At 40.6% G+C, this 27,167-nt stretch overlaps 1 protein-coding gene across 3 annotated transcripts in view; it reads right to left on the bottom strand.

The window, feature by feature from the left end:
• SYNE1 (spectrin repeat containing nuclear envelope protein 1) overlaps positions 1-27,167 on the bottom strand; it is a 427,410-nt gene that overhangs the window by 215,681 nt on the left and 184,562 nt on the right. For all 3 annotated transcript variants that reach the window (XM_074368141.1, XM_074368140.1, XM_074368142.1), the window contains 13 exons: positions 26,352-26,453; positions 23,727-23,930; positions 22,550-22,757; positions 21,615-21,727; positions 19,967-20,172; positions 18,809-18,964; positions 14,999-15,290; positions 13,752-13,924; positions 11,080-11,389; positions 9,722-9,886; positions 5,410-5,766; positions 881-1,017; positions 477-654 (listed from right to left, as the gene is read on the bottom strand). In XM_074368141.1, coding sequence (XP_074224242.1) covers positions 477-654; positions 881-1,017; positions 5,410-5,766; positions 9,722-9,886; positions 11,080-11,389; positions 13,752-13,924; positions 14,999-15,290; positions 18,809-18,964; positions 19,967-20,172; positions 21,615-21,727; positions 22,550-22,757; positions 23,727-23,930; positions 26,352-26,453 — 2,601 coding nt within the window. The remainder of the gene's footprint in view (positions 1-476; positions 655-880; positions 1,018-5,409; positions 5,767-9,721; positions 9,887-11,079; positions 11,390-13,751; positions 13,925-14,998; positions 15,291-18,808; positions 18,965-19,966; positions 20,173-21,614; positions 21,728-22,549; positions 22,758-23,726; positions 23,931-26,351; positions 26,454-27,167) is intronic.

The raw sequence follows: 27,167 nt of genomic DNA, 5'->3' as shown, positions 1-27,167 counted from the left end.
AAAAACGTAAGCGATTGGACAAATAAAAGCTTTAGACTTTAAAAATGCACTCAATTTTCTACTTACTTCTCAGTAAAATCAAAGAGAAGAAATAAACAATTTTTATAGTATATATTAAATGACTAAGCTTCTTTTACCTAATTTGTACATTGGTTATAATTATCTTATGTAACTGATATGGTTATTGTGAAAATTAACGAGAAAACCTGCTTAGAGTGCTCAGACATAACATTTGCCAAATAAATAAAAAGAGCTTTTATTATTTCCTAAGTCCCTATTAATACACATAAAACAGCATGCACTTAATATGAATGGACTAGTTTCTTCTCACGTACACAATTGATTGTTTTGAACAGGGATTTATTTGAAATCTGAATTTCTTAAGTAAAGCTTTAATGCGCTTATATTAAGACCTAGAGGCACGTTTTTAATCCACTTAAAGCACCACTATTAGAGTTAATTGTTCACACTCTTACCTGTATTTTCTGAAGACTTGTTGAAACTTCACTAATATTTTGAGGTATATCGAAACATTTGGCGGTAGTGATTTTTGCATTAACCAACCACTGCTGGAAATCCTTGAAGGCTCTTCGAAATCTTTGCTGTAAAATCTGTTCTTTATTCTGACAGCCCTTGGATGCTTGCAAACAAAGACTAAAACCATGATTTGAAACATTTAATGGAAGGGAAAAAAATGATAAAGTAGATAAAAATAATGTTCGGTAGAATCAACAGTCTTTAGTATGCACTCACACCATTTAGCAAAGTATTTACAGATTAATTTATTTACATTACCACTGAGCTCACAACTTAAAATACACAAACCTCAGGCTTCTTATTTGTGTGAAAATACTTTGAATACCAGTAAGTTCATGCTCACCAATTATATTCTTTAATCAAGCCAGAAACTTTTCCACTGTATGTACTCAGGTCTCTGGAAAATCGACAAAGTTCATTCAGCTGAGACTTGAGATCCTCTGTCTGAGGCTCCGCTTTCTGTAGCGCATCCAGTATCTCCTATTAGGAAATAACAAGACAGAGGAGCAAACATTAAAACTGGGTAATTTCTATATCCTCCTACTATGCGTCATAAATCACACGATAAATTATTAATGAGGGAAGAACCAATATAGGAGATTCATTCAAGAAATGAGGCCTATTTTCAGGATTCCCCACGACAAATAATAGCACATGGTTAATTTACATCCTTTTCCAGGCATGGACAGGCACGCGAGTATCCTATGTCGCCGGGGAGTCAAATGATCAAGCGGTCAAGTAACAAAGGGAGACAAGAAAAAGAGAAGCGAAAATAGCCTAAATTGTTTAAAAACAGTCCGACTGGGCCATTGGAAGATGTGTATATTGTTTAAAGGTGAAGAAAAATCATCTTAAAGCAAAGGAATACTTATTTTGGATTAGAAAATACATATAGCAACTGACTCTGTGTAGTGTATCCAGTGAACTTAATCCAGAGGTCTAATTTCACTAGTAACTGATTCATTTCATACTTTCATCAAATACTTGCTAACTGCCTGGTATGTATGCACCAGTCACTTTGCTGGATTCCGGCAGCCACCCTCCAAAATGACTAATGGTATGATTTTTGTACTCAAAGATCTCACAATTTTACAAATGAGAGAGACACATGAATAATCACAGCACTGCGAATATCTAGTCCAAGATGAAGACTTGGAACTTGATGAGTGCGCCTCTGAAATCCAGGCCATGGGCTACCGAGTTACACAAGGTCCTTTACAATCAGAGCATTCTCCGTGTAGGATTATCACAAGGAGCAAACGAGATCTCAGGGGTCAAACACTCAGCACAACTCCTGGCACCCCAAGTGCCTCATTAGTAAAAACAGCAGGTTATTTAAATGAGTCTGTCTGGATAGTGGTATCGCCAAGGTGAAAAACAATTTATTTAGAAGGAGAGGTAAGAAGATAAGTCACTACTGAGCATCATTATTAGAATCAATTGTTCACATTTTTACCTATATTTTCTGAAGACTTGTTGAAACTTCACTAATATTTTGAAGTACGTCAAAACATTTGGTGGTAGTGATTTTTGCATTAACCAACAAGGGAGCTACTGCTGTTACTTTTATTTATTCTCAGATATTTATCAAGACGTGGCCTAGACTGGTAGGAAAACCATGCTTCTCAACAAAATGAGTCTGTGTGTTGTATTCCCCATCCCGGTAAACGGCACCACTGTCCTCCCACTGATCGAAATCAGAAAACCAAGCCTCATCCGTTCAAGAGAAACGAGGTCTGGTCTGTTCCATGCCTTAGCTCTTTAGATCAGTTATCTCTTTTCCTCTACGTCTCCACTCTCACTGTCCCCACCTACTTTCCAGAACAGCACAGTGTTCCCTTAATTTGAATCCTGTTCCAGTTTTCTGTCCTGTGTTTTCTCGTTCGCTGTAATTTTGGAGCTTGATGGTCTCCCTCCATCTCACCCGTCTGGTCAGGCTGCAATCCTAACACAAGACTCAGCTCAAAGAATGACGCCGCTAAGGATCCTCTGCCCTCCGTCCCACCTCTCAGGGGTTTATTTTAAGGACACACACACCTTGTCAGCACTCATTGCAATCCAGAGTCCCCACTGGTCTTGCACTTGCTGGCCTTCCCACCCAGACTATGGTTCTCAGAGGAGGGGTGGTCTTCTCGTGGTGTTAAAATTCTCCATTTAACTTAGTGGCTGTGCTCTCAAGGAGTCTAAAATATTTTTATTTATAAAATTCATAAATAATACTAGAAAGTTTCTCTCCGAAACACCAAACACTAAACAAGTAACTACTATTTTACACCACATTGACCCTTTTATTTAAAAAACATTTTAAGAACTAAAAAAATTTACATGTACCAAAAAAGTAAAAAGGATCAGAGATTCAAAATTGTCATTTTTAAATTAGATGATATGAAAAGTGAAAAGCTTTGGACCAAAACTTTATACCAGGTCGGGAGGATGTAGCTCAGTGATAGAGTGTGTGTTTAGTGTGCACGAGGTCCTGGGTTCAATCCCCAGTACCGCCATTAAAATAAATAAACAAAATAAACCTAATTACCTCCCCCACCAAAACAGGAAAAAAATCTTTACACTAAAAAAATTTCTATAACTTCATTATAAATTAAAGCCTTTTAGCAGAGCCTTTTGTTTCATACACATCAGGTCATATACTTCTGTTTCAGCTAAGTCGAATGCACGGTTTTTCCTTTAGAGGTTTTACAGATTAAGAAAATTCTAGCTCACAGTGGAAAAGAATATGAAAATGAATATATGTATATTCATGTATGACTGAAGAATTGTGCTGTACACCAGAAATTGACACATTGTAAACTGACTGTAACTCAATAAAAAAAGAAAATTCTAAATTTCCAACACTAAATACCCAATGGATATTAAAAAACACGAGTTTTGCAAATACAATGAATAAGATATTTAGAAACATGACAATATAGTTTACAGATGATGATCCATTTTTATTTTTTAAAGGGTTTCTTGAGTCTCATCACTTAATCGCAGAAGAAAGAATAAATTCTTGTGAAGGCTTTTGACTATTATTATGATTTTCAACAGTGATAAGCCCTCCCTAACAGCAAAACAATGACAAGGAACCCTGGCAAATCCACTATTTGGAAAACTTCTCCTATGTATTCATAGTAATGGAAGTATTATCACGATTTTTTTTAAATTTAAAAAATTTTTCCAAGATTTATTGAGATGTAATTGACATACAACATTATATAAATTTAAGATGTACAGTGTGTTGATGTGATACATTTATATATTGTAAAATGATTACCACCAGAGCATGGGCTAACACCTCCAATCCATCACGTAAGTACTATTTCTTTTTTGTGTTGAGAAAATTTATTATCTGTTTTATTTTATTTTCTTCATTTCCTTTTTCTCCAAGTTTTATTGAGAATACAGTTGACATACAGCACTGTATAAGTTAAAGGTGTACAACATAATGCTATCTCCACTTTAAGATAAAAATATCATTATTAGAAATAAAAGAAATCTGAATACTGGGAGGCAATGCAGCATTGTCATCAAAAGTATGAACTCTGAAGCCAAGTCTGGAAGTAGATGTAAGCAGAGGACTGTCAGCTTTGAATTGTTAGTGCAATTCAAAGTTGACATTCACCTCTGCATTATGATGTGCATTTTTTTAGGCCTCACCTATGATTTTCACTAATAGTGTCAGTGAAAAAATGATCTCTTAGAATAGTAATGTAATCTAAATACAACCAAATCTTTCTTTAAAAAAGATTTCATTCATAGAAATGAAAGAGAATGGAAGGGAAACAAAAAGAACTAAAACACGATGACTGAGTTTTTTGATGTCAGAGTGAATAACAGTGACCATGTGGGACAATGACCAACTTCCTTGTCCCTGTTTTACAGATAAGTCCTTGCTTTCTGTGCTCAATTCTAGTGCTTAAACCTAAAGGGCAGGGAAGGCATCTGGAAAAAACAAACAAAAAGCCTAAAAATGATATAAAGAAAATAGTATACAGAGATGATTATGAAGTTTTATTTTGCGATGTGCTATATTTGTTTTAAATACTCGATTTCAAACAAGACAATGTTGGAAATACTACATGACTTTCTTCCTTGCTGAAGCTATTATGAAAGGATTATAACATAAATAGAAACAGAGAAGTTTACTAAACTTCCTTTTAAGGACATCCACGATTCAGAGCACTATAAAACTGCAAGCATCAAGACACTTCCCAAGACACCATTTAACAGTAAAAGAAAGAAAGGATTTCAAGCTTCTGCCCATTCTTCACTCTTCCTTTTTGCTTCCCTTTCTCATGTTCTGTGAGAGCAGCTGTTAGTTAAAAAAAAAAAAAAAGTCCTTAAGGCGACTGGCGAACGTGACGCAGGAGTCCTGCTAACGGGTTAAATCAAACACAGCTGTCAAATCCACACACAGGAGCGCTTATCAGGGTGAAAACTCCCAGTTGTGCTTTAGAAGATTACTAAACGTTTCTTTCAAAGCTACAAATTCAATCATTTAATCGCTGGAAATAATTCCCTGGCAGGAAAACAGCTATGACTCTCTGTCTATTTATGCCTCTACCCACAGGCCATTTTTCAGCCTGAATGGCTGAACACAGTGTTACAAACTCTTATCACCATGAAGAAGGAAAGTAAAATATTTCCACTAACAATAAATGCTTCTTACGGTAAACAAAAAACTTCTTCCTTACGTCTGTATTTTTACAGTAGTTTGATTTAGGAGAAACGGAAACGGATCAGCCTTGCAAATTTAATTAGGCAAATACTTATGTTAACGTTGCATGTTTTGAGTTATCACGGATTTTTTTTTAGCAAAAAGAAGCAGGTAAAAATTTTAGCGTAACTGCCGGTAGCAAACGGGAAGCAACTCACCCGCCCCTTGTGCCAGCATTCCACTATCTCCTTATCTGTGTTCTTGCCTTCCAAGAGGGTTAACTGCTGAGCCCAGCCCGTCAGGAGGGCGCTGAACTGTTCCAGGGCCTGCTCCAACTGAGCCACTTGGCCTGAGAACTCCTGCTCGGAGAGGGCCATTTGGCTAACCAGGTTCTCCAGGCTGGTCTGCGTTTGAGATACACTGTCTTCCCACTGCTTCCAGTCGGCACGCAGAGCCTGCATCTCCGTGTCCAGGAGCTCACATCCACTGGCAGTGGTGTTCTGTCTCACTGCAGGGGCCAGCGACTCCACTCTGCCCAGGCGGCTTGCACCAGTCTCTCTGGAATCCATCAGCTCCTGTAATGGAATATCACCATGGTAACCGAGGAGGCGATGAGTCACTCATGCTGCAAGTTTCCAAATGTGTACAGAGGGGGGCCCTGTCCTGCTAGGAAGTTTTAGCAAGTGTGCCGCAAGGAACCAGAATCGATTCATCCACCCACTCCCAAGTCATAATAGTGGAGAATTATCACTGTGAGCACCAAAGTTTGTCGCGAAATAACTTGAAGAATCCCCAGAATCCTGAAACAGACCCAACAGGGACCTTGAGATCAGGCATTGTTTGAATATGTGGAACTATATGATAGTGATTTTAATATCTGCTTGTGGTGTATTGCTCCTGTCAGTATGTGAATCAGGCTTTTCCCTAAATTGGTGGACGCGTGAACAAGGATCCCAGCAGATCTGTGCTCTGCCCACATCTCTGCCCCGTTTCCTCTTCTTCCCCAACATGGTGGCTTCAATCTCACTTCCATTCATTCTACCAGGAATCAAGCTAGCCCATCACAACAAGAGAATAAGCCCTACTCAATTTCAGGTAATTCTGTATCTTAAATAAACATTTTTATAGTAACTAAAATAAATAATTTACAGACATAATCAAAAGTTCAACATAACCATTAGACTGCCTTCACTTATTACTATTACTTTTAAAAAACTCACTAGAAATTTAACAATTTAGCTATAACTTTTATTTATTTATTTATATTTTTTATTGAGTTAATCTATAAATTTTGGTTTAAAGCACAAAAATACTATAAAAGACAACAAGATAAAATTAAAATAATCATTGCTAATTAGGTAAAACAGTGGTATTTCTTTCTGAAAATATTCTTTCACTGAAAATTTTCTCTCTGAATTCATCATCTGATGTTTATTTATTTACATGTCTATTGCTAAAGCCAGGATTTTGTTAGAATTAATACAAAAGTATGACTTCACTCCTGGATTAAGGAGAAGAAAAAAAGATGATTATTTAGGGGAAAAAACTTCCAGAAGAAAATCAATGACAAATTAACAAGTACAGGAAAAACAGGGGTATTAAGTATGAAGCACATTTAACAAATTGTGTTAAACGTAACAATGTCTTAGCTAATCTACGTGATGTAGCTGGTAGATTAGCTTGAAATAAATGTATCTTCCCACTATACATAAGAAAGCCACATTTTAGGATAGATCACTTAAAAGTATTTAGCTCTATAGTAGTGCAAAGCACAATCACATGAAATCCTTATACACAGTTAGCATTTATATACATAGTCATCCTTTTCTCGGCAGGAGGATGCTAAAACCCTTCTTGGCTTATCAATGCATATAGTTAGTAGTGATTTGATGAAGAAAAATTGTAATTTTTTAAAAGAGTTATGCATAACTATTAGATTTAAATACTTATAATATGCCTTTATGAATGATTTGGAATTTGGAGTTCAGAGGCTGTCAAAAATCAGTTTCCCAAAATACTCTCTAAGGCATCACCCCAGTTTTCTTTGGCATGGCACTGGGATATTTCAATATTTGCAAATCACTAATTCCACTCATTCAGATTTTGAATAAGATATCATCATTTTAAAGTGTTTTGAAATAATTTTTTCATTTATTTCCCTGTCCTGTGTTCAAACTCTTTATCAATATTATATGCATGTACACACCCTCATACACATACAGGTTTGGCTTTGAAGTTGCCTGTCCCCAGTCACTGCTAGGGGTGGGGAGGGACACTGAAGGATGGAGGCGGCACCAAGTGACTTCCTCCGAGGCCCCTCCTCACTGCACACCAGCCTACACGCAGGCCGGACCTGGACTTTGACGGGCAACCTCTGCCAGGCTGCACTTCCTCCTTCCCAAACCTCAGTTTCTTTCTGCCAGCTCCTCCTCCTCCATTTCCTACATTTTTTTTGAAGTATTCTATGAAAGTCTTTCAAAAACAGAGCACTTGGCAACCCAAAAGCAGCCTTTGTAAAAGAATTACTTTACTTTTGTTATTTTAACATTTCAAAACATTGGTTCATCCTTGCCATCCGGTCTTCCACCCACTCTTCACCCCCAAATCCATGTCATCCAGTTTCTCTCCTGACCCGGCAGTGGAAGTGGCTACAGTGACTGCCAAGTAGCCCAAGTGCCAAGTCCAGGGGGCGCTCGTGCGGCCACCGCTTGATGCTTCTGTGAGGGTGAGCACCTCCCTCACCAGGGCCCTGGTGGCGCCACCCCTTCCTTTCCCTCTCTCATTGTTTCTCTGCTCTTTTGTCCCTCTCCCTTTCAAACTCTCTTCTGAGGCCCCGTAAATACGCGCCCAGGTTTTGGTCCTGTGCCCACTGTGCTGTTTCCTTTACCCTGAGGTCTCGGCTTCATTCACTCTGGTGCTGACCATTTCAACTCTGTATCTTCAATCCAGCTTCCCCCCCTGATGTTCAGACTTCAACATTCCCCTGCCTCCTGGACATCACTGCCAGGTAGCTCAAACTCCACCCCTTCACATTGAATTCCTCACCCTTCCTCCTCTGCAGCCTCCCTCCTCCACATGCACCTGTTTTTCTCAGGCAGAGATAGTTCTGTTGCCTGTAGGTAAAGTCAGTCGTGACCAACACCTTTTGACTTTTCTCACACTGTCACTCCAAGCCACTTAAATCACTCATTTACGAAAGCCACTGGATTTCCTTACTGAGTGTGTTCTATGTGCCAAGCACGCTGCTCAGTGCTCTATGCCCATGACCTAATTTACTCCTCAGAACTACTCTGTGGGGCAGGTACTACTATTATTTTTATTTTACCAATTAAGATGTTGAGGCTTGAGGACATAGAGCAAATTGCCCAAAGACACAGCTAGAAATGCAGTAGAGACAAGATGCAGCCAGAGTCAGGATCTGAATCTAGGGTCTGAACTCTAAAACTTTAGTGAGCTATCATTATACTTGATATATTATTTTATAAACATCAGTTTATACACCATGATCTCCTACCACTCTGCAGATTCCTTGAGGGCTGCACAACTCTGGTTGAATAAAGAGATGGATGGATGGATGGATGAACAAATGGATGAATAAATTAAAATATTAGTGAGGAATATATCAAAGAAATACCTAAAAAAAAATCACACAGATAATAACTGAAGAAGTGGCTTTATGTGGTTATCTCGTTTAAAACCCATGTGGTCATTTTAAAATTTAACTAAGATAATACTTTCTAAATATTTCAAAGTAAATCCTCAAAAAGTACTTGTTATTGTTGTCTCGGCTATTATTTTTATGTTCTGATTTCCAGATATTAGAACACAGTCTGAGTCCTACATTCCTGACCACAAACACACTGTTTATTCCAACATTTCCTCCTCTACAGCTAAACAATTAAGGATTGCATCATTGCTTCATTTTCAGATTAAAATCTATTGTTGCCACAGAGGGGAAATTATTCAATATTCTAATATTCAAGTAATTAGAAATGTACTTATTCCAGCTCCCTTAGATGTGCAATTATCTTTTTTTCAAGTTGCCCATAGAAGCAGTAAACTTGGTGACGATTTTAATGCCCTTTAAAGTACTGTCTTCTTTTATGTTGTTGAAGTGTTGGCTAGGACAGCAGAATGAGACATCTAAATGACATTACCCAGGTATTGTTCAAATACATTTAACCAAGTTACTTTGCACACTTTTCTTCCACTGTCATACCTGGTTCTGTCGGCCCACCGATCTGGTGCATATTTCATAGTTCTGATACTACAGCAGCAAGCATATTTGCATACAGAAGCCCACACGGACAATGTTCCGTTTCCCTCACAAGTGTAAGGTGTTTTGGAGTCCCTTTTACCCCTGGCTTATGTTTGTAATTCATCAGGTGCAAACTAGTAAATACTAACAAACAGAAAATCAGAAAAAAACATTTTAAATAAAGAATCTTAGCCACAGAATCTTCATCACACGTATGTGACACTCAAGAACCAAAGAAACAATGAAGTTATAAAATCTGTCCATTTTCTGACCTTAATTTTAGATAATTTTTTCTGGATGGCTGATGAATCTCCAGACGTATCCGACCACCGATGAAGTTCTTCCTTTGCTGAATGGAGCCAATCTGTGAATTCCTGGACTGCATCTAAATACATGAGATGGTCTTTCACAATTTCTTCTACTTTCCTCATTTTCTCCTAGTAAACAAAGAAAAGGCTACTTTAACCGTAGTCGTCACTGAGAATCTGGAATCTGGCAAGGCAGCAGGTCTCCTCATGATCTTAGAAGATTTTCGTTCTTACTCTTGAATTTTCTCTACGTTTAATATCTTAAAATGAAAACATCAAATCTTGATTAGACTGCAAGATTTTGAAGAAACAATCATTTTCTTTCACATTTTCTCTAGTCTAGCTTAGAATAGAAATCCATGCTTCATGAATGCTGCCTAACATCCTTCATAATAAGTTGCTTAATTATTATTATAATAATAACTATTCTTATTATTCAAGCAATTATTTGTGTTGCCTCTGTGTACAGTATTCTGCTCGGCACTTTAAATGCATTTACTCACTGAATCCTCACAACAGCCCTGTGATGTAGATGCTGTAATTAATGCTCTGTTACAGGAAGGGACTTCCAGAAGTTACAGAGGTTAACTAACATGCCCAACTTCACACACCCAAGAAGAGTCAAAGCCAGAATTCAAATGTAGGTCTTTTTGACTCAAGACTCATAGCTCTTAATCATTACCAAAATTTAAAAAATGAAGATAAACTAATACATCTGTTAAAAACTACAGTATTCATAATACAAAGAGAGTTCCCAAAAGGAAAGTCGAGAGGAAAATAGAATACTTCTTTATTTCCTTATTTTCTTTAACATTCTCACAAGTATTCAAAAGAAAAATCATGGAGGAAATGAAAGATTCAGAGACAGAATTGAAAGAAAATCTTGATATTACACGGAAGAGCCTAATCTTGGAGAACAGGAAAATGCAGTTTTTACTAAAATGAGGAATAAAATACTTGGTACATAACTGAAATCTGGGAGGTAAACAGACTTCCATTTAAAACAAATATAAGTGGCAGCAAAAGAAAAATAACTCTACATTGACGATTGAGGCTCAGGCCATCTTACAAAGAAAAGAAATGGGTTGATTGACATTCTAAGTGGGGAAAGATAAAAAGAAAAAAAAAAAGAATTAAAAATCGTCCCCAAATTGCAGAAAGAGCAAAATTCATGGACCTCCATTGATGAGAAATGGCCCTCTACATAATATCTGTTCACTGAACGTACACATAGTTTTAGTGCCGCCAACTCCCCTACAGTTCAACCATGGTACATTCTTTACCTGAACCTTGAAGTTTTCCCTTCACTCTTAAGCACTCACCTTGGAAACAGTCAGTAAATCATTAAACTGTGTTTTCAGTTCTTCTTGAGCCGCTTCCTTGAAAGAATCGTCCTCAGTCTTCTGGTAGAGCTCCCTGGCCTTTGCAGTGAGCCGCTGCAGGGCCCCCGCGTGATCTCCCGCCTCGGATACGATGGACTGAAAGTGGTCCAGGAGGGAAAACTTCTCTTTCAGACCAGGCTGCAGTTGCAAGGGATGTTCTAGTTTTTGATCCACTGATTCCATCCACTGCTCCAACTGGTTTTTCCACTCTAGATAGTCATTCCATTGGCTAATCACAGACTCTAAAGTGCTAGAGTTAATGTCATACAGCATGAAAATAAGTTATTTTGACGTCTCTATTGAAAACCAATCACAAAGGCATTGCATCCCTGAAGACTGTTTTGCTGAATGCTACTGTAAGTGATGAAAACACTGCTTTTAAGTGCAGGGAGAAACATTACTTCTCTGACCCACAACACAGTTTCTTCAAATGAAAATAAATCTATGTCAAAATTTGAAATAAGGTGTGTAGTCATATATGCATCCAAAAATATGTCTTCCAAATGCTAATTGTCCTAAATGAACAGACACATATAGGTGCTGTGTTGTTAAAACATCAGTCCTGGGGCATCAGTTAAATTTTACTTAATATATATCAATTCTTAATTCTCTTGGACTCAGTCTATCTTATTAAAGTCTGATGATGATTATTTAGTGACTGGAATTCAAAATGTAAGATATTCTTACAGGGAGGGTAGAACTCAGTGGTAGAGCACACGTTTAACATGCACGAGGTCCTGGGTTTAATCTCCAGCACCTCCATTAAAATAAATAATGAACAAACAAACAAACCTAATTGCCTCCCCCCAAGACAAAAAATGTAAGGTATTCTTTCTGGGTATGCAATATAATTAGACTGACTTTTCACTGAAGGATATAAATGCACAGTGTTTAGCGCACCTGTGTGAATGTGTGAAGGAAGAAAGGCTCAATGCATTAATAAGAAATACAGTCACATAAGTCATGTAAGGAAGAGTCAAGTAAAAGGCTCTCCAGGCTGACAGTTTTTTAAAAACCTCCAATATTTAGCTTTACCAACTATTCTAAACTCATGTGCAGTGACCCTTTCCAACCTCTCTTGCATATAATCGTACAATCCTGGAGTTATATCTGTGGTAAATGTGCTTCCAGCATTTACTCAGCTGTTCCTTTTGCATCAACAGAAACCTCATCGTACATGCCTTAAAGCTCTATCCTGTCCTTGAAGAATTTTCTAGAAAGTCCAAATCAATCTTACTTCTCTAGAAGCCACCACAAGCGCTGCCTTCTGCCACAGTCCCACAGCATCTTAGTAACACGATCTCAGTCAGAGGTTTTTGGAATGTATCGTACCCTAGCCGCCGAGCACTTAGAGAGCAAAAACCACTTTGTTCTGTTTCATTATTTTACCACAATAATTTGAGCACTGCTTAAAATGCAGTCGCCAAGTTTAATTTCTTGCTGAAAGCGGAGAATCAAGGATTTGAATCTGTTTCCTACATTCAACATTCTATTCTAACATCCGGAAAATATTCGCCCATATTCCTATTCACTTTTATGAAGCTGGACTATTGCCAAGCCCTGGGAAGTTCAGTTCATGTTCTGGCACTCTGCTCTACAGAGTAACAGAACCACAGGATCTGACTTTTTTTCCTTTGCTGACCACTGAGTTGCTAGAAGATTCAAAGTCCTGCTGACTTTGGGAGTCACTGCCTACGCTCCATATTTAAAGGAAACAAAACAAAGCACAACTTCCAGATTTTAGTTGTAACCATGGTTCACTGTCTGCACTGCAGTAACTACAGTGTTGTTTTGTGATGAACTTTAATCTTTTATTCATCTATTTATTATGATTGTATTGAGCACACACTTCTTCAGAGATCTGGTGGTATCTATGACCTTCAGAATGGGCCCCTGGAATGTGTTTTAGTATAATTCTGACTGAAGGTCATTTGTCCAACAAGCCAGCCAGGTGATTTGCAGAAGAGGGAGGAAGGTGCAAATCTTCTACTCATAAATCTAACACAGCACCACCAGCACCTGGTCAGTGTCTCCACTACCTCCTCATTGGCATCCACTGCAATGCTTCTCAACAGAGTGGGGTGGGTAGCTCATTGCTCCTGAGAGGATGCCTCCCACTGAATGCCAGGATACCCCCTCACTGGGGCCACCAAACACTCCCCATATGTTTCCAAAGCCCCAGTGCCGATGATATTACTTCCAGTTGAGAAGATTTACACTTAAGCTCAACAGCTGCCAACAACTTAATTTCTTTTAAACAGCAAAAAGTTATCAAAACCATATATCCTTGCTTTGATCAACTGAAAGGCAGTATCTTACTGAGACCTTGTGTGTGCAAGATTCTGTGAGAGATGTTATGGGAGATGTAAATATTACACGAACAAACATGCATGCATGCGTGCAAATACACACAAACAGAGCGAGCAAGCAAACAAACAGAACCAGCCTTGCCGTTACAGAAAATACAATCCAGGCAAAGACAAACATGCACACAACCAGCTAAAGTAATATACTTGGAACGTGATCATGGGATGCCCTCAGTGCCGCTCCATTATTTTACTTAGCCACCAGGTTTGATTTAGGCAAATAAACACTAAACGTAGGTCCGGTACCTCTGAGCATGGATGGAGGAGCTCATGATGTTGGCCCACACATCTTTAAGGGTCTGCAGCTGAGTCTGAATCACCTTCTGACCTTCCTTGTTGCTACTTCTCAAGGCCTGTTCCCCTCTGCCAATGGCCATGTTCAACTTAACTTCTCCTTCTCCTTTCATCAGGAGAATGTCCTATGAAGGAAGAATGACTACTTGTCAGTAGGATTACTAAAAAAAACCTCCTGATGTTTAAAAAAAAAAAAAATGCCTATGTTTCCCATAAGAATCAAGGTAGGGAATACCTTACTTGCCTGAAAATGAAAACAAGAACAGTATCAGACCCTGGACCCCACTGCACTAAAACACCGTTCTTAAATATTAGATCTCTGGGAGTCTAGGGGTCAAAGATTAACTGCAATTTAGGTTCTTGGAAAACTTTGGGCCACTTGCCTAAAAATGGAACTTTATTGAGTTGCATCAGAGTAAAAAGAAGTTATTTCAAAAATGAAGATGCACTCGTCAAAAACTTAACAGTCCTCTATTTTCATTGCCTGGCTAACCCCTGTCTGTCAAGGTCACCTTGGCTCACTGCAGGCCGGGCTGGAGGCCTTCTCAGTGCTTTCAGCATACACCTGTTTACTTCAGTCACGGCCCCCACACACAGGCCACACTGCAAGCAACAATTTACGATTTGATCTCTCCCACTGACTGTGGACTCCTAGAAATCAAGGACCAGTGTTTGTCTCCATAGTCCAGGCAATTTGCATAGTGCTTAGAGTGGAGTAGGTATTCCCTTAGATTTGCTAAATATTTACTAAAAAAGATTGAAAGTTATTTGAAAGCTATCGGAACAAAAATGCTCCTTTACAAAGGGGAAAGATGACCCCTCCAAACCCTTTTTTGTTTATTTTTATTGAAGCATAGATGATTTACACAATTAGATAAAGAAGTTGTGGTATATATATGCAATGGAATACTATTCAGCCATAAAAAGAAGGAAATAGTGCCATCTGCAGCAAGATGGATGGACCTAGACATGATCATACTAAGTGAAGTAAGTCAGGCTGAGAAAGACAAGCATCATATGATACCACTTATATGTGGAATCTAAATAATGACCCTCCAAATCCTCTTTGCCCAGTTTCTCTGTTTTGCCTACAGAATCCTCAGAGGCTCACAGAACGAGGAGAACCCCACTGAAACATGTCCGAACCTTATTAAATCAGCCTTCCAAAGGCGCTGAAGTCCGGCAGGTGTGGGGCATACCTGTACTTGTAACAGCCGTCTCTCCAAGGCGTCTTTGCTCCCCACGGTGCTCTCGGCGCAGGCCAGCCTGTCCCGGACGTCTTTCACCCAGGACCACATGCTCTGCAGCGCCTCCTCCAGGGCCTCGTGCTCCTGCAGGGCCACCTGGCAGCTCCGGAGTTTCCCTTTGGTCACTCTGAGTAAGTTCTGGTAGCTGGTGAGCAGCTGGGAGCACAGGCGTCCTTCTTTGCCAGCGCCATGGCCTTCTTCACTGAGAAGCTGCCCTCGCTGGGAAAGCTTGTCTAGGGACTCTCTAAGGAAAACAGAAAAAAAAAATTAATTCTGACATTCTAGAGTATGGGGGAGTGACAAAGGATTGTTGATCTTGGAGCAGGGACCAGAAGAGAGCTCCCAGCCGACACGCCTTTGAGATGACAATTCTGGGGCCCCTCAGGGGGCTGGCTACTAGGTTCTCTGTGGTTTCTCTGAACGTAGTCAATACACACTGGGGTTTATTTGATCTGTGCTGGCTTAGATCCAAGGCCACTGTATTAGGAATTAACTTCAGGAAATGGCCCGGGCCTGCCTCTCCAGCCCGATGTCTAACTTTTCTCCATTCCTAGTTAATGCTCTAACCATAAACAGTTCTGTGAAACTCCCCAAACACTCTGCTCTGTTGTATACATGTGGAGATTCCTCCTCCTTCCTGGAAACTCTTCCACTCTCCTCTGCTTCTTTTCTAACTGGCCCTTCAAATCTCAGCGCCCTCGTCACATCCCCAGGAAGCACCCTGATGATGCCTCTTGCCAGCGCCCTCAGCCCTTGTCTGGGTCTGTCAGCTCATGGACCCCATCTGTCTCGATGCACAAGGCTTTCACTTCTAGAAGCCGAGGCTATTACACGCATCTCATATCCCTAGGACCCGGCATGATGTTTATCAGATATAAACTGCCAAAAAAAAATGTGCTTTCAAAGGCCATCTTACAAGTACTTGTGGGTCTTGTTGTTGTGTCTTGGGTACTTTGCTCATCCCAGTTTGGGGTCAAGGGAAAACATAATCACATGTGGCTGGGTTGGCTTCATCCTGTTTTACAGAGTTCTGAATTCTGATCAGTGCATCTATCAGGAAATGCCCAGGACACCAGAAGGGAACGTGAGATGCCTTAACACAAACCGCTATGAAAGCAGAAAAAGGATACAAAGACTGTCTCCTACAGTGTCTCAATTTTTTTTTCTGAGCAGCTACTATGTAAACAGCATCCTGTGGACCACCGTGAGATACAGAAGACTTACACAGTTTTACACATACTCTAAAATCCATCGCTCACACTGGTGATCTGTTTGGTGAGACAAGAAGCTGGCTTAAGCAATGATGCAAGTTAAATAACAACTCAAAATGACAGATAGCACTTGTTACTAAAAGAAGAATTGCCTAGTAGGTGATAAAAACTCAATGATTATCAAGTCTGGGGTTCTTTTTGAAAATACAGGGCATCTCCTCAAGATATTTGGAGTATTGGAAATCTTATGATGAAAAAAATCTGGAGGCCTGGCAGGAGCAAGTAGTAAGGAGCTGACAGAAGTCATGTCACTCAGATGGAGAAGCTGGGAGACCAGCAGAGCACATCAGGATTGTCCAGAGAAGCCACCAAGTCAAAAGAACGCGGGAACAAACACACCTGAGGACTCTTGGCATCTGGTCCTGGAATATCAGAGAGTAATAGCTCAGGAAGAAAATGAAAAGTCATTTTAAATGTTTGGAAGGAGGAGAGAAGTAGGTGTGGCCACGTTATACTGCATCCAAATAAGAGTCAAGATTTAAAAAGCGAATAAAATGCAGTGTTATTTTTAGAAGGTTATATAGTTAGAATAATGCTATTATTCTGTTAATTCAGCAAATGTTTTCTATTTTTGGCACTACACTAGATGAAGACGTTAAAGACCTGATGGTCCCTGGCCTTGAGGAACTCACCATTAGGTTAGGGTTTATGAAACTGAAACTGAGATGTATCCCGTGGGGCCCTCCCAGGTACAAAAGCCCTTCTGTGTCCTCTGTCTCCTGTTTGTAGACAAGCTGCAGCCTCCCAGGCCTCCCTGAGTCACAAAAGAGCAGCTCAGCCAGTGACTAGGACCATGGAGTCACAGAATCTTTAGCTCCTCCCTGAAGGAACAGATCCCAGTGTCTGATGCACATTCCTGGGTTGTTTTACAGATACCAAAACCACCACCAGAGGGAAAAAGCTAACTGCATGATGCCCAGACTGCAGCCATGACATAGGCTGCTCCATCTTGAGCAGCACAGTTCCGAGAACAGGCCTTAAGGAAATGGGAACAGACCAGCCCTGGAAGTGAAGATTAACTGTGCTTAAAACAATCAAGATGACACTGACCAGACCACTGCACGGCCAGTTTCAAGGTGACTGTCAGAGCTGACGGTGCTGTTCTGCACGTAGCCCCTCTCTGCACACCCTTGAAGCCTTCCTTTAAAAGCTCTTGCCCCCTGATTGGCAACCAGGATGATTCTTCGGGACATGAGTCCACCTTTTCCCCAGGATTGCCAGCTTCCTCAACAAAGCTATCTTTTCTTTTATCCAATACTTGTTGTCTCTCAGTATTGGATTCTTGAGTTTGGTAACAAAATCAACTAAGTGTTTACCCCACGGTAAGGGCTCAAAGAGATGGGGCCAAAACCCTCCAGGGAGATTTTATTACAATCATGAAACGAGTACACCAACAATAGCTGTTAGTATGGGTTCTGTGCGTGCATTTGTCTGTATGTTTGTTTTTCAAGATGAGGAATACTTGGCATGTCTGACCAAAAAGAGGACTCAGCAGAAACAGGGAGTGAGCATGATCTGAATTAGGCAATTTTTACTTAGTTGGTCATTGTTGCTGATTTGTCTGATTTAGGAGGCTGGGAGCCAGTCTCTGCTGCTTACAGTGCATCCGTTCCTTCAGACAACAGTTAGAGAGTTAAAGAGCTTTGTGTCAGGCTGCACTGTCGCAGTGGAAAGTGTTCCATCTTCCAGTGCAAGAGTTCCAATGAAGCAACTGAAAATTCCAGGGGTGGAGCCTGAATTTAGGGAGCAAAGCCCTTAAGTGGTGGTAGCCAAAGCACAGGCTGGAGAACTCTGTCAGAGAAGGAGCCGGAAACATCTGCTCAGTCGGGAAGCGATGAGGAGACCAATACTGCAGTAGAGAAAATGAATCTCTAGGACAGTCAGACTTCATGAACATACCTTTTGCTTTACTAAGAACATTATGAGGACAAGGTGGATTGTAAATGGTACTGGAGGCTGAAGTTTGTGAAGAATATATGGAAACTGGGATCCACGGGCATTATTTTTGTAAATGAAAAAATGATATTATTTATATCCTAATAATAACCCTAGACATGAAAGTATATCATTATTATTGTTGTTATCTCAATGCTTAAAAGCTAATATCAAGAAATATAGGAAATGAGAATATGAAAACGATTATATGTATATACATATATATATATATATATGCATGACTGGGACATTATGATGTACACTGGAAACTGACACATTGTAACTGACTATACTTCAATTAAAAAAAAAAGAAATAGAGGAAATGAGTGGCCTGTCCAATCTGTTGAGCACAGGGAGGTGTAACTGGGATGAAGGCAGCTCCTCACTTCCACCCCTATGCTCTCTCCAGAACACCACGTTGCCAAAGAAACACGGCACGATCGTTCATAGTCTAGACATTCAGGGATGGTAACATAAACACCCACCACCAACTCACCAACCAAACGAAATGACCAAGCAACCAGACAAACACTTGTTAGTAGGAAGAGAACCGAACCTCGCGGCCAGCAGTTCCCCTAGAAACATCTCAATTTTATGGACTTCGTTTTTCTTCTCAGGGATGTGCTGCTTGCTCTCGCCTAAGTTTTCTGTGCTTAATCTCTCATCCATTTCATGGATCCATAAGCTCAGTTTTCTGTGCTGATCTTCAAAGCTAAAGGAAAGAAGAACACCTTAGAGAAATTCTTCTGTGCTCATGATAATAAGTTCTCGTATCTGAGGTCACAATGTCTATGGCAATTAAAAGCTCACTAATTTTCAAGCAGAAAAGAAAACTCGACAAGAAGCCCATTCAAATTATCACTTATTTCAGGAATAAAATGACAAATCATGGACATTTCTCTTGAGATCCAAGAAGAAAAAGAAGCACCCTATCTTGCTGAATCGGTTTCGTTGGTAACCATAGCTGGTACTTAGCAGCAAGATTATATTTTATGTCAGGGTGCATTTGACTTTGTGTCTTACTACAAATACCCTAAATTGGGCCAGTGGATAAATGGGGCAGTGGAAGCCCTGGGAAAAGATGCGAAAGTCAACTCTGCGTGTTTGTACCTTACAGGGAGCTGAATATGGCACAAGAGCCCCTGGACTCTAAGCTTTGAAAACCATGTAAATTTCCTAAGAAACCTGGACAAGAGTCAGGCAGATTACTCTCCAACCAAAAGGGCATTTTGATTATACTGACATCTTTCTTCTCCCAGGAGCAGAAGTTTTTTTCTTTTTTTTCCTTTCTAATTTTATATTCATCCCCACTGACACAGCGTCCTGGTTGGAATCTTGATTCACAGACTACAGTAGATGTTTTCTGCCATAAATCCAACCCAGCAGAAGCAGCCATAAGGAAAAGACTTGGATAGTCTAAACCCTGGGTGTCAAATCCCTAGTATCTTGAGTTAGCCAAACAGACAAAAAATACACGCATTTATGCCACTTACAATTATTACTGATCATAATTCCTTCCTTCTCCTCTATAGAAAATAAAGCCAAACAGTGCCATCAGAGTCTAAGCAATCAATTCTTGCCCTAGTGTGAACCTGTACTTCAGGTCAAAACTTACAATTTCAACTGTTCTTTGTTTATGCCCAGTGGCTCTTTTCTCTAAGTCTTTGAAAACATTCTGTGTATAATTAAATCTCTACTTGTCAAAATGACCTACCTCCCAAGTTCTAAAGCACAGTCTTGGAGAGCCTGTTTGTCCTTAAGGCATTGTTTCAGAAACGTCTGAAACTCTTCGTTCGCCTTTGTAACTTGCTCCTGAATGCTACTGACAATCTGTTTAGACAGATGTGCGTACAAAGTCTCTCCCTCTTGAGTCACGGCATCGAGCTTGCTCTGCCCATCGCTGACTGAGTCCAGAATGTTCTGTTTCAGGGAATAAAGGCAAGATAAAATACTTGCTATTATTCAGAGACCCTGGTGCATGAGAGCATTAATTGCAGTTCTGACCTGATATAGCAGAGCCCAAAGAAAGAATGCCCTTAACAAGACGGGGGTGAGAATGATGTATACAATTGGGTACAATCAAGACTCAAGCTGCAGGACGGCGCCAGCCAGTCACTGGAACCACTGAGGACAAACTGCGAGCAACATGGAGTCGGGAAAGAGGATGTTCCCAGTAAGGTCTGTTTCCAGCCTCTCCCCCTTCTCACCTTCCTGACTTAGTCCAGGCTCCACACCCTCACATGGTTAGCGTAACAGCTTCTAGCTGGTTAACTGCCTCCACGCCTCCTCCTTCTCCCGTCCACCCTGCACACAAAATCCTGTCTTCATATCCCTTCTTTCTCGGTATGCACGTCATCCTCGGAGGATCACATGCATGGACGTGACTTCAACAGAGCAAAAGAAGCCCAGAACTGCTGTGCCAGCCCTGCCTCTCCCTTGAGCCCCACAGTGGTATCTGCAATTGTCACTTAGACTTTTCTTTGTGGCATTCCACTGCAGCTCTAGCCTCAAAGGGGACAATTCCATATCTGAATTCACCATGCCTCCTGCAAAACCAGCTTCCCGTATTATAATGATCATCCTACCCTGACTGTTAAGGAGCTATCTACATAATTGTTATCATTTGTTAGGCCACAAAATCCTCCTATTTCTCATGATTTTTTTTTTAATGGAGGTACTGGGGATTGAACTCAAAAGCTTGTGCATGCTAAGCAGGCGCTCTACCACTGAGCTATACCCAGCACCCTCTCATTAATTTTTTAAAATTATTTTTACAATACTTAACACAGTGTTTCTCTCAGATAAGTTGCTTGAACAACTTGGCCCAAACTCAATTTGAACCTAATCTCCTGTCAATCATTCTTAACTCTGCTTCACAATGCCCTTCTCTTTCAGAATTTATATATTCTTCATAGTCTGTAACACCTACCTCTGGAACCTATCACATCTACTGCTTTAATTTGAATATATCCTAGCTCCAAATTTAGATGATGAGTTATTAAAAAGCACAAGCCATGTCTTCTTTTTAAAACTCCTCCATGAGAATGGTATAAAACAGATATAATTATTTACGCTTTCACTGCTTTGAAAGTTAAAATTAGGTTTGGTTTGGAATGAATTCCAAAGAATGATCAAAAGTTTAAAAAAGAGAGAAAAGGGATCTAGGAATTCTGAAATTCTAACATTCTCTCAACTTACTTTTCATATTACCAATCACCTTCTGACTCAAGAAATCTAACTGTGTTAGGAAAGAAGGGAAGTTTGGAGAAAACAAGATTTGGAGAAATAGATGATTTAGGTCTGACTTGAAGGCACTTGAGTGCAGTTTCGGGAAGAAGAACAAGCAGCGTCCACTTTCACACCTGAAGGTCGTGCAGCTTGGCCTCCAGCACTTTGCTGTCCCCAGTTCTGTCTGATGATTTTTTTGCTGCTGCCTTTATTCCAGAAAACCATTCTTGGAATTCCTGCATAGACTCTGTGGAAAGCAATGAAAATAAGAAATACATCGAAAACGTTGAAAGAGCTTCCCAAAATTACTACGATGAATTAATTCTGGCCTCAGCCCACTGCATCTTACCTTACAATATATTCCAGAAAGGAAACACTAATGGTAACAATATAGACTATAACACAGTGAGACCTACAACCACGACTGTTCATGGTAGAACTGAGAAATTACTTCCGAGAAAAGACTGAAAGGAAATTTGTATTTCTGACATGTCAGATTTCCCATTGTGTTCCTTTCTTTTGGAGAAGAAAGAAAACTGCCTGACTGTGAGAGTGAGAAATGCTCTAGGGGTGTTAAAACCACTTCTATGGCCAAGGGAGGAAACACGTCCTCCGTCCACCAGGCTGACTTAGAGCGTCAGGCATCCACGCCGGAGCAGAGGCACGGCTGGGTGGGAAGCCCAGTCAGGGACACAGGACCAGCGGTTTCCTGCCTTACAGGGCTGCTGGTTCATGGCCTCTCCTAAGAGCCAAGTTCACTGTGTCACTTCGGAGCAGGGAGAGTAATTTTCCACACAAATGAACTCTACACAGAAAAACCGGATGAAGTTCAGAATCATCAAAATGGCAGACTCCCACTTTCTTGGGGAGAAAAAGGAAGACTGCCTCCTTGGTGAGAGCCCAAACACGACACTGCCGTGGCTCCAGGCTCAACGCACACGTCAATTTAAAATGCTACTCTTGCGGAAAGTTTATTTTTGCAAACTTTTGCTGGCTGTTTCTAGGCAACATTTGGTTTGGATTGTTTTTTGTAAACAAACTATTCATACTAAGGCCTATTGGAGCTCACCATTGAAGTGTTTTTCCAGAGAATCCTGAAGGCTGGCCTGTGCTTTGGAGCATGACTGGCTCACAGCTTCGTGTCTCTTTATCAGCCCCAGCATGGCGCCACCCAGGCTCTCCAGCTCGACTGAATGGTACTTGCGGCACAAGCTGTTGAGATTTTCCTGGGTAGAACTGATGCTCCTTTGCTGACTTTGAAGTTCTTTTTGTATTTCCTAGAGAATAAAAGGATGCCATGAATGACATGCATCACATTCAAAAGATATATTCCATCTACTCCACTCTGGTATGTTTTATTTTTGGAAATCAATGCTGTTGAAATCTACTCAGTAATGTATGCATTTGTGATAGATCTGTGTTGATTTTTCAGAATTTTGCTCGGTTTTCCTTGGGAACAACTGCAAATAGCCTTTGAGAGGTAGGTAGGTTTGGGGTCATAGTCTAGGATTTCAAGCAAATTGCATAGGTCTTTGTGGATGCCAGCCCATGTTCTGGGTTTAGCTAGTTGATGAAAAACTATTAATGGAGTCACCTTCCTGTGTTCACATTTTTCAGTGGGACACTTGGGCTTTGCTTCAGGATCATAGGCCACACCAGAAGCATTGGTCGTTAATTTAAAAATACATGTCCTCAGTCTCGAGTATGGTAAGAAAACATGATGCAAGGGCACAGAACACGTACGTTGAAAAGTCAACTCACAAGCTTTATAGGAATGTCATCTATGAATACGGACAGATGACATGGAAGCAGAATGTTTTCTAAACCATTTTTTTTAACATATCTTTCTCTAGACAAAAGCTGTCATGCTGGCCAATAAAAATAATTAAGTGATGAAAAACTACTCTGCATTCAAGCTTGAAAATTCATGGAAAGTCAAACAGTTCTTCTACAGGCTTCACCTCTGTATTGAAAAAAATATATATATTAACAAGTACAACCTATGAGCAGGTCCTAGAGCAACAGCTGCTTTCTGTCCTTAGATGACTCATCTTTGATTTCTTACCACCTGCATTCAGTTCTCCACCAGTTACTTACTCTGCTGTGTCCCAAGTCATGAATTAGTTGGTATGGTGTTAATATGGGTAATTGAGAAGAGAGGTTATATTTTGATTACAGTCACTGCAAAACAGGAGAGCTAATATTCCCATTCAAGTGTAACCACTTAGTGATAGTTTATGACTTACCTTTACTTTTTTCAACCCTTCACAAGTCTCAGTTTGGGCACAGTTCATCAGTGAGTCTTCTAGTTTGGTCAGCCAGGTGGCAGTGTCATTAATAAACTTCTCCACTTGTGCACTCTGAGCAGTGAACTCTTTCAAGGTTCCTTTTGCTTCTTCAGTAATTTCTTTGGCATGCTCTAGCTTCTGCTGTAAGTCGGCTTCCATGAACTAAAAATAAAGTAAGATTTCATTGGGAGTGGTGGGAGTCCAGCTCAGTGATACAGTGTACACTTAGCATGCGTGAAGTCCTGGGTTCAATCCCTAGTACCTCCATTAAAAAAACAAAGCAAGATTTCATTAAAATTCATGAAGTATAGAGCACTCTCATGCAGTAGGAATTCTGCTTATGTGCAGCTTAACTGTAAAAATTGCATAAGTCTAACCACGGATGCTAATTCAACTTTTCTAAGAAGGAAACTCTGGGTGCAAGTTGCCAAGTATTTTAAGTAATGGGGAAATGGAAGGAGTGGGGATTATAGTTAACACTGGACTTTAAAGGGGGCGTTTTGACTGTGATTCCAGGGAATCCACAAGACGCCACTTCAACAGCAGAGCTAGACCTACACAGAGTTACCGAGTTAGTGACCAAAAACTTGGGCTTAGTTCTCCGTGGGAAACACTCACACAGTTTTTGCCCTGATGCAGCCACTACTTTGAATAAACAGCACTTTAGGATTTTATCATAAAGCAATGTCATCTTTGTCTCCCAGATTAAAATATTCAGTGAGGCTAGTTCTCCCCTCCCTGGATGACTTCTCTGGCTCCACAGATAATAAAAGGACCTATAACCCTGATCAACTGCAGAACAGTTTTGATTCCACAATTAGAACATCCAGGTCCATTTAATAATCAAATCTTGAACTTATAGCAAACTTAAAGTGACTTTTTTTTTTTCTTCCTTTATCCTCTGCTCAGATCTGCGGCAAACAGGCAGCCTCCAGTGGAGAAAGGGACCAAGTGCCTCCTTCCATCTTCCTTCACATTATTTTTATTCCTCCACTTTCTACAGCTTCTGACCTCTGCAGGCTTGGACAGCAGGAGGTGGGTGACAGCTCACAGTCACTCCTCTCACAGGCCTGGCCTGGGGGCTTTCGGAGATGCCCCTCACCACTGTCACCCCCCACCAACGTCCCTGTGCCGACAACGCATCTCTGCATCTCCTCTCTGGCTCTTTACTTTCTCCCCACACAGCCTGTGGGCATCTTTTAACCCCTTGCCACTGAGGTCTGTTCATCCCCCAGGCAGCCTTCTCAGGTCACCTGAGATGCCCACACACAGACGCTGTCCCCTTTCCTTTCCTCTCATAATTCCCTTCTGGGTCAGAGGTCACACATTGGCATTCACCCTAGATGACTCTGAGATGCAGGCCACTTAAGCCAGCCATGTCTCCTTTGGCAAATACATCATCACTTAGCCAGCCTGTCTCACTGTGGGAAGTCAGATACTAGGCTCCTGTGTCCACAGCTGCAGGGGCACAGGTCACGTTCTCCACTGAAATCCTTCTCATTTTAAGGTAAGGTGCCGACACCCCCATCCCTCCTCCTTAAGTTTGGGGAGGGGTGTGTGTGTGTGTGAGAGAGAAGAGACCAGAGAACAGCAGCAGCTCTCTCTCTAACCCTGCCTCCATCTTCTCTCTGCCGAAGTCCAGCCGTTGCCCACTCACGTCCTCGACCCGGGTGACGTGCACAAACTCCCTTTTTTATCTCTATGGGTTATCAGCACCCTTTTGCCTCTTCTTGCTTCAGGTGGATCTTCTGACGTTCTAGCACATGAGCATCATCCACCCAAGCTACTAACTGATAGACACCCAGTCTCGGGCCAGAGCAAAAGGACAGGTGATCCAGCAAGGCTGCCTGGTTAGTGAGAAGCAGTAGGTAAAGGAGAAAGGTGTGATAGGAAGAAAGAAAATGTAGGGAAAACCCAGATACAGGGCTTTAAGTAACACACTAGAACCTCAGCCCCCAGCCTGAGGCGCCGGCTGCCCAGAGCCCCGCAGGCTGACTGCTCCCACGGTGCCCTCACCAAAGCGGCCCAGGTTTCCTGCTCAGACCTGGTCTGGCCTGGCCTGCCTCATGGTTCCTGAGGATTCCTGCCATCAGAAGGGCCTTGAAAGGAGGTTTACGATGGTGATCCCTCCAAACGCCATAATTCAGTAAATGAATTAGACAAATATCAATACAAACATCAATGTTCATAAACGTGGTTTCCGCTGCCATCTAAACATAAAAGGGTCCATGACGCAAGCTGGATGAACTACTTCCAAAAGTTAGGAAGGAAAAAAGGAACTAATCCTACTAATCCTATTAGAATAGTCGAGCTGGAAATATGTTATTAATACTGGCACAAGGAATTTGAAAGATGTTAATATTCAACCCCCATATTTGATCAGGTCAATGTGTTTGCTTGGAATTAGGTCAGTGATAAAAATAAACACACACACACACATATACACACATACTTTATACATAAGTATATAAAGTGGCGTATATATGTATATATACACACACACACACACACACACACACATATATACTCATATATATTTTTTGAGAATATTTTGAGTTATTACAAACTTGATTGAGTGCTTACCTGAAGGTCTGGTGGTGTTTCTGGATTTTTAGTTAATTCTTTGAGATCATTAACTTTGGAGTGAAGTTCCTCTAATCTCAACGCTTTCTTTTTAACTTCAGACTGCCAAAATAAAAGACAAAGGGGACAAGCATAACTGATGTTACATTTGGCATTTCAGAATTTCAAGTGTTAACTCTGTCAAAATGCCTCAACTTTAACCCAGGGTAAACAAAAAAACAAAGCAAAACAAAACACCAAACTCTGCTTCGTTGCCTGAGGGCTGCCATCATTTACGAACGTGGAAGATCATCACCACTAACTCACTAGGAATGTGAGGGAGCATGTGAAAACTTCCTTCTTCCCACCCTCTTTTATTGGAAAAAGAAAGCTCCTGGAAAAAAATTAAACACTATCCAGAAGTCTTGGGTCAGTGGGAATTTTCAAGAGACTAACCGTTTACTTATTAACATTAATATCGTTGGCTACCATGGCAGCATTAAAGTCTTGAGGAAGCATTTCAAAACAAATACACATCAGAAGTGTCTCCTAATTATGCTGGACTATTAGCAATGCCTAAGAAATACTTCAAACAGAAATTGAAAGGGTGTTAGGAAATTGACATCTAATATTTTGCCATTTTCCTTTTTATTTTTTTTGTACCAACACTAACACAAGAAGAAGAAAGAGTCATCAAAGAATCATTACGGAACAAAATCGATGCTCGTAAACTTCATTAGTTATTTGGGCCCATGAAGGAACATTTAATAAAGTATCCCTCTCAACTTAAATGAGGTACTTTGGTACTTTGTGGACACTAACAGGCCTCCTGAAGCC

Source organism: Camelus bactrianus, chromosome 8, assembly GCF_048773025.1.
Source record: "Camelus bactrianus isolate YW-2024 breed Bactrian camel chromosome 8, ASM4877302v1, whole genome shotgun sequence".
Classification (NCBI taxonomy): domain Eukaryota; kingdom Metazoa; phylum Chordata; class Mammalia; order Artiodactyla; family Camelidae; genus Camelus; species Camelus bactrianus.
This window is presented reverse-complemented; position numbering and strand designations above follow the sequence as displayed.